The following is an 8,245-nucleotide window of genomic DNA, read 5'->3' as shown; positions in this document are numbered from 1 at the left end:
GAACGGCTTCGTGGTGCTCAAGGGGCGCCCCTGCAAGATCGTGGAGATGTCCACCTCCAAGACGGGCAAGCACGGCCACGCCAAGGTGAGCGGCCCCGGGCAGGCTCTGCAAGCCCCAGTCTGTTGCACAGCCCGCAGTGTGTGCTCCTGCGGCTCCCGGCCCTCCGAGCGGCATCGCTGTCGAGCGGCATCGCTGTCTCGTTGCGTGGCTGGCCGAGAAGGAAGGGTGTAGCATTTCATTTGGCAGAGCGTTCTGTATCCTGCCTTCGCTTTTCTTGCAGCAGTGTCTCGTGTGTCTCTTCAGTCTACAGTTAGCTCAAGGGTTTCCAGTAACGTAAAGGAGGAAGGATTGAGGACGGGGGGGTTGGGTTGGTTTTTTTCTCCCAACTTGTTAAAAAGCTTTACCGCTGGTAGTGATAAAACCTGTTTCTGTAGTGAGGGTAGAGTAAGTTCTGGAAGGGGGGGCTGATGAAATCACTAGGGCGTGGTTGGATTGTGCTGTCGCTACCCACCAAAGCACTTTTGTGTCTGCCTGTGCTAGCAGACTTTCACTATTGCAGCGCTCGACTTAAGCACTTACTAGAATTGCCCACGTTCTGTTACATAATCCAGAAGAACTCAGCGGACAATCGTTACCTCTGTGGGCCTGCTCTGGCCCTATTTTGCTAGCTTGCCTCGCTGCTTCTTTGCTTTTTTCAGCACTGGGTGAGGAGTACCTTCCCCCTCCTGCGTCCCAGCAGGGATATTCTTAGGCTGCTGTCTGAGGCTGCAGGCCTGCTGCCTAAGCAGTTGGCTCGTGCAGCTGTCCAGAGCTTGGACCAAGGCTAGACTCCCCTTCGTTTATTCAACAACACTTCATGGTGGGTATATTAAAGTTTAGAGACAGATCTGTTACAAGCATAGACTAATTAGAGTTGTCAGTTTCCACAGCCTTGTATGATACATGTAGGTGGGTAAAGTATTTAGGATTTGTCAAAGCTAGAGTATACCAAGCCCTTGCCAGTTTTTTTCCTTTTTCCCTTCCCTTGTGTTTTTTATGGCTTGTTTTATTAGACAGATCCAGTTTTCTTAAATACTGAAACAGTTGTGAGAGTGAAAGGACGTGAGAAGAGCAGGCTGTGAACTGGTAATCCAAGTGCTAGCTGCAGTGGACAGCTGCTGCTAGCATAAAGGGAAGTGGGAGCTGCTTTAATTTCTGTGCATGACCACCTCTTCTTTTCCTCTTAACCTTCACGTTGTCACCGGCACGGTTGTTTCTCAGAACAGCTAGAACTTGAGGTAGACGTTTTCTTAACAGCTGCATACTCTGAGCTCCAGCTTGCTGCTGTAAAACTACAGAAGCAGTTTGGCTACGGAAGATAACAGTGGCTGATTTTTGTTCTCACGTAGTGTTTCTATAGTGTGCTATGAAAGGGTGAGAGAGACCTTTTTTCAGTCCTTGGGCTGCTTTCATACCGCAAGCAAAAGGGTCTAGGCAGAATCTGGTATTACATGTGATCTCTTTGTGGAACCAGCAATACCATCTTGCTTCTCTAGGACCAACAGTAACTGCTGTTATTTTTCTTCTCTTATAGGTCCACTTGGTTGGTATTGATATCTTCACTGGTAAAAAATACGAAGATATTTGCCCATCAACTCATAACATGGACGTTCCAAATATCAAGAGGAATGATTACCAGGTGAGTGAAAAGTCACTGTGTCCTCCACACATTTAAGAGGCTTTATACTCCTAATAGCACACATAAACTCTCTTCATCCCAAAACTTGCCTCTCAATTAATAAAGTACTGTTGTCAGAATTAATGGAATTTGCCTGTCTAGACATGACATTGCTGAACTCTTAGCATTTACTGAATTGTTAAAACTGTCGGAGCTCACTGATGGAGAGCTCCTTACTGTACTAACAACCTCATGTTACAGTAGCAATCTTTAGAAATGACAGGTAATAGACATAATTAAGAATCACGTTTTTTCTAGCTCATGTTGTAAGGTCACTTCTTTATTCTTTGTGATACTGGCATCCTTTAGAATCTGGAGAGAAGTTATCCCTGCTGCAAGTTCTTATTAGTTAAAAGATATCAGGATCTCACTTCAAGTAAATTTGAATCTAAGTATATATTGTCATTTATAATTTCACCCTTACATAGGGTAGATGAATCAACAAGACAGTCTTAAACTGCATCTGATGCCAATTCTAACTTGCGACAATGCTTTCTGCTCCTTGCGTGGACACTGGCTTTAGTTGATCTCAAGTAATTTTGGTGCTCCTGAGCTCTGCTCTGAAATAGATGTATGGAGGGAACTTGGCAGGCTTCTGTAACTTCTGTGATATGGATAGTGAACTCTTGAAAGCAGCACAATTCAGGTTCTGAGTTGTAACATGTCGGCTATCTTCCCATTATCTTGGGAGTATGCCTGGTCGGGAACTGATTCATCCACGTCAGTTGGAAAGCTGCAATTGCTTGACAAAGCCAAAGTTCAGAGTGTTAGCAACACTTCAGGACAGCTGAAGCTGTTTGAATAAAGTGTGACTAGCCTGTCTTAGGGCTCAGACCTTCCAAGAGATTCTTAATGTTTTCTTGGTGATCTTTCTCTTGGGTTCTTATTGCTACTGAAATTCTTGCTGTTTATCAGACTTGCTAGGGCTGCCTTTTAGGTTTACTATTATGTGTTCCAAGTTCCCTAACCTGCTCTGTCAAAATAGCTGTTCCCCTTAGTTCAGGCTTTTGGTTAGGCTGAAAACAGCATTATAAAAGTGGTCCAGAGCTTGGTGGATGTTTCCTAATTCATTCATTAGCCTTTAATGTAAATGGTAGTATGTCATTGTACAAATGAAGGTATAGAAGTGTACAGTTCAACCGTCGTGTACTCTGTACACTTTATAAAAGCAATGCTGTTCAGTGAACACCATTCCAGTTATTGTTTCTAACTCACCCATGTAAAAAGCTGAACCAGTGATCTGGAAGCAGTACATTTTCTAAATCATAAGGATGGGTTTTGCAGTGCCCCACATACTAGGAAGTAACCAGCAGGGTTCTGGCGGTTCTTGATAGCAGACTGGCTTTTGCTACAGTTGGCCTGAGTCAGCCCTCTAAACTGTTGTTAAAAATTGACTTAAATTAGGTTCTTAACTGTTACAAACACAGTTCTAAAGAATTAATGTACCAGGTAGAGTTCACTGCCTTCTACTTATCTTCAGCTACTGCCTACTAGTGACTACTGATGTTAAACTTTCTAAAAGTGAACTTCTCTTCACAGCTGATAGGTATTCAGGATGGGTATCTCTCCCTGCTGACAGAAAGTGGTGAAGTTCGTGAGGATCTAAAGTTGCCAGAAGGGGATCTTGGCAAAGAAATAGAAGGAAAATTCAATGCCAATGAAGATGTGCAGGTAAGTATAGAGGGCAGACAAGAAGAGTTATGGCTAATTCCACTTGGTTATACAATGAAGAAGTCTTATTCTGATATTGACCATTTGTATCTCTCCGTGAAGAGCAGGTTAGAAGCACGGGAATTGGTCCTTTGAGATGTAGAAGGACTTTTGTACTGGAGCACTCAATGTGGCACTGAAGCCCAGCTCAGTTGACAGTGAGGTGATATGGGTGTCTCTCAAATGTCTAGATAAACCCTAACAGTGCCGTCCGCACGGTGTGGATTGGAGCCTCCAGGCTTTCTTAATTGGGACCAAGTGTGGAGTTTTGTGATGTAGTCTGAGTAGTCTAATTTGCTATGTTAGCAAACCTGTCTGCAAGGAGCTCTGCAGACTGTAGTCTATACTGGGCCACACCAGTTGCTAGTTTGGCTCTATTGCAGGAGCTTGTTCATCTTCCTCCGTTGTATGAACGTCATGCTGTCAGCCAAGGCGATATGGCAAAGAGAAGGCAGCAGAAGAGCAAACTGGTGGGAAGGGCAGATGTTGGGAAGATTCTTCTAATGACTGAGTTTTACTAGCTTCAACTTCCTTTTTTCTTCTCAAGAGAGATGGGTTAGATATTAAAATGTGAAAGTCTGTAACTTCTAGGAGTGCTTCCTCTGGCATGGGTTGGAGCTCACCTATCTGTCTTTTCTTCCAGATATCCGTCATAAGTGCAATGAACGAAGAATGTGCTGTAGCCATAAAGCCTTGCAAATAAAGAGGATCACCAGGCTCGGGCAACTGCTCAGGTCTGGACAAACCACAGATCTATAAATTTGGTTCTTATTGTCACCAAAGCTCTGGCCTTCACAAGCAACCTCATTTCTTTTTTGAATTGTTAAAAAGCAGTGCTGGATTCTGGATTAGTGTTGCAGGCTAACTGGCAGTTTTCAAAATCACTGAGATTTTAATTCCTTAATTGTAACTATTTTAACATTCCTGTGGGTTTCAGCTATGGATCTAAGAAACCAATCAGGTGTTACTAGTGGATATATTTTTATTTGCTTGAGCAAAACAGTGTTTGTCTGTATGAACAGACAAAATACAGTATTCAGGGGCTTTTAGATAAGCTGGTAGGTATCTAGGATTATAAAGTGACCTAGAGCACAAATAGTATTTTTCTTGACATGTTTAGGTAGAACTGACAATAAAAGTAGCATTTTTTTTTTTAAGCTTAACTATTTTGTGGATTGGGACTCTTGCAGAACTGTAGGTGCCAATCGCAACTTTTAGACCAAGAAACTCAAGTGATCAAAAATGCCAGCTGGCTTGACCAAGCCCCCAGTGGCCATGTGCAACTTAACTGTATTACCTCTGTATTCTTCTTTGCCAACTTGTTGGCTTAATGTAAGGATAAAATGGTGTCAAAGCCTACCTGTGGTTTAGGCAGGCAGTTGGAATATTGGGTAGATAAGACATAGATAGGTCAAGGGGACACAAAGGTGAGAATGGATGTTAAAGCTATAGACTTTCACTCGAGGCCTTTGTCAGACTTGAAAATAAAATAGAAAAATGCAGTTCAATTGCTTTCCTTTATTGTATTTATCTTAAACTATAAAAGGGTCACAAACTCCATGGGAATCTGTTGCAGTGCTTCCAGCTTTAGGTTTTAATCTTCAGGTTCAGACCATATTTTTGTAGCAGAGGGACCACGTGTTTTTCAAAAAGTGGGACAAACTGTAGCATTGAGCCTAAACTAAATGCATGTGATTCTTTTTAAAAAAATACAACTATTGTATTTTCAAATTATAGACTTGACAGACAATACTGAACAACCATGGCTTAACTATAAAAGTAAATAAATTGCTACATAGTTATGAAAGCTAGCTCCTCTCCAAGGGAGCTCTGAGTCACTGAAACATGCATACATGCCTCTAACTATTTAGTAGCTTAACAGGCAAACACAGGGCTTCACGGAACTAGTCACGGAAGGATAACTAGCCTGCTCCTGTTTAAGGCGTTCAACTTGAATTCTAAGACTTGGTGACTCTTCATGAGTGGGAAACTTCCTTAGTCCGTGGCTCAGACCTCTCTTTGCAGTTGCTAAATTGTTTCATGAACTTGCCTTAAGCTTCAGTGGCTGTTGGCTAATGGAGGACAACTTGTAAACACGTGGCATGCTGCCCTGGACAGCACGCACAATTCACACTCTATTGGCAGTGAGAGTCAGACTTCACGCTGCTGTTAACTGCTTAAAATGTTTTCAGCTTAGTAGTATGTACTCTCTAATCCCCAAAGGGCTCATGGCAACTGTCCTGAACTGCCCTTGTACATACTGTGGCAGGGCTTAGCAAATCTTGGAGGTCTAACGTAGATGGCAAAACCGACTTCTCATGACAGGGAGAGCAGTACAGTGAAGGTAAAGACAGCAATAAATATACTCTGGTAATAAAGCACAGTTACCTGGGACACCTGGCAGAAGTAGGATACTGCCACACGCTCTTGCCTAGCACAATACACATTGCAGGTGAACTCCATAAATAGCACCTTGACTGAAATGGCAAAACCGCTTATAAAAAAAGCTGTAGATGCAAGAGATTGACATGCATTCCGAATGGTTTTGAAGTGCATGCTTAATAGTTCCAGCTAGTCTGCACTGTGCTCCTTTCTGCCTCTCCATCGAACTGGTACCTGAAAGACAGGCTTTGTTGGCTTTGGAGGTGACTGTGAAACCATTGATGATGGTCTTGCAAGCAAGCTGAGCTGTGTGATGTCAAATGGGAAGTCATAGGTTGCTATGTCAAACTAATGCAAATTCTAATGCTATCACGGCATTATGAATGCTTCTAATATGCTTGATAACTACGAGACTTGGATTTGTCCTTGTTCTGGTAGTGCTTTAGTCTACTTTCAGGTGCCTGTCTGTCCTGTAAAACCTTGTTGGAAGGAAGACAGGCACTTGATGCCCCTGGCCCACAATCTGAGCATTTACTTAGACTCTAAGCTCTCTGGGACGAGGGCTGGTTTTTGTCCTGTTCCTACAGGTGGGGTCCTGGTCTGACTGGAGTTTTCAGGTACTACAGCAATCTAAAGATAGAGGTTTTATGACCTCCAGCTTGCTGGAAGAGCCCTCCTTGGGACATACGGATGTCCTCCTATTGCAACCTTCAGTTCTGCAAGATTTAAATGATTAAGTACTTCATTATAGGTTTGTTCTTATATACTTAGTTGTCTTTTGTGAAGCACTTCGAACACTATGGAAGTGCAGAGCGTTGGCTCGTCATGCATGAAGTTTCCCATAGGTGATACATAAGCATGAGTCTTAAGCATAATCTCCAAGTTTCAGTAAGGTTAAAAGTTGCTTCTAAATTAGAACATGTATTTGAGGCTTTTTTTCCAAAGTAAGATGTTTCAGTTTACTGTCAGAATCGTTTGCAACAAACTTTGTTTGTGATAAATAGTCCATATAGATGTGTATTTTTAAGATCCCTAACCAAATGCTTAGGGAAATTATCCTTTCATAGCTTTACTTTAAAACAAATCTTACCAATGTACTTGTTCTGTAGTACTGTCTTAATACTTAAAGTGTGTCAAAACCGAAAACTATAAACTTGTAATAGCTGAAGCAATTGCTTAGAGTAAAGGCTGTGAAAACTAGGAGGTGAAGAAATGTATTTCCTCTCCAAATAATGCATTTTTTTTTTTATGGCTCCAATTCATTGAGTTTCTCTTACTACTTTACAGAGTTGGAAAGACTGCAGTGTTTCCTGCCTTCAAATGTTGGCAAATAATACTTTAAGATTTCAGTAGATCCTTCTAATTTTTGCTTATAATGGTGGTTTTTCAACTAGGCTTTTGCTAGTTGAGCCATGTTCTCAGGGCTGTTTTTTTTAAGAAGTTAGCTGAATTTCATTGTTTTAACATAACTGCTTTCAAGCCTCTAGCAGGTTTTTCTAATCCACGATGTACCCAGAAATGGTGCACAGTCTGTAGTTTCACAGTACAGGTAATTTTACATAATCTGTAAAGAAGTCAAATTTGTTGACAGTTCAAACTCCTATGGTTACTGCAGGTCAGTCTCACAGAATTCAAAATTCAGTAAATCCCACTTTTTTGGTTGAGCAATTAGAATGTAGTTTGTTACAGTAGAACCAAACTTCAGGAGAAAAAAAAAAAAAGGCCTTGTTAAGGATATTTTGAGTATCTCGCTTGTACGCCGAGAATGTTAATGGAGGCGTTGTGGTGGAGCGTTCAGCACGGTACGCCGAGAGCATCAGAAGTCTCCAGCATCTGCCGTCTGGTCCTACAGTATCTGGCATCTGAGAGTAACTTGGTTTGTGAACTTAAAACGGAATGTTTGCTATGTAGCGCTGTGTTGCGGGAGCCCCCTGTTCTCAGTTGTCCTGTGCTGTATGTTGTAAGCGTAGCTATTGTTCGGTGTGGCTTTCAAAGCGGGGAAAGAGGAATGATGGCGCTGATTCATTTTACTGATCGTAGCAAAACCCAAACCCTGTAAACCGTGCAAACCGGGAACGGTAGTCCTTGTGGTTGAGACACGTGTCCGTTTTGGAAGCTGTATTGTTTTTGATGCCATGCAACCGATCGGGGGGGAAAGATGTAAACGTGTGTTTTGCTCCAGAAACAATAAAGATGCCAGTGCTGCGGGCAGCAGGGTGCTGGTTAAGATCACGGGGACCGCTGGGGAGTCTTTAACGCTTGGGGGAAGTTGTTGAATGGACCCGCAGGCTCCAGCTCCGACTTCGGTGCAGCGAGGACAGTCTCTTCTGGCGGCGCTCGGTCCCCGCCGTCGGCCGGCACCCTCGGCCTCCCGGAGGAGAAACGCTTCGCCGCTAGAGCGGCGCGGCCTGCCGCTCGTACGGGAGCAACAGCAA

General features: G+C 42.9%; 2 protein-coding genes across 2 annotated transcripts in view; both read left to right on the top strand.

Moving 5' to 3' along the window:
• Position 1: 1 nt before the first annotated feature.
• EIF5A2 (eukaryotic translation initiation factor 5A2) lies at positions 2 to 7,475 on the top strand (the record flags this gene model as incomplete). The annotated part of the gene is made up of 4 exons (XM_009333599.1): positions 2 to 85; positions 1,575 to 1,679; positions 3,258 to 3,389; positions 4,072 to 7,475. Coding segments are annotated over 4 exons (381 nt in total), but the record flags the coding sequence as incomplete, so codon positions are not given.
• Positions 7,476 to 8,086: 611 nt separating this feature from the next.
• Positions 8,087 to 8,245, top strand: part of RPL22L1 (ribosomal protein L22-like 1) — a 2,556-nt gene continuing 2,397 nt past the window's right edge. The window contains exon 1 of the mRNA XM_009333598.1: positions 8,087 to 8,227. Within this exon, the coding sequence (XP_009331873.1) occupies positions 8,087 to 8,227 (141 nt within the window). The remainder of the gene's footprint in view (positions 8,228 to 8,245) is intronic.

Source organism: Pygoscelis adeliae, unplaced genomic scaffold (assembly GCF_000699105.1).
Source record: "Pygoscelis adeliae isolate BGI_AS28 unplaced genomic scaffold, ASM69910v1 Scaffold220, whole genome shotgun sequence".
Taxonomy (NCBI): domain Eukaryota; kingdom Metazoa; phylum Chordata; class Aves; order Sphenisciformes; family Spheniscidae; genus Pygoscelis; species Pygoscelis adeliae.
The sequence above is the reverse complement of the archived record's forward strand: the minus strand, read 5'-3'. Positions and strand labels throughout refer to the sequence as shown.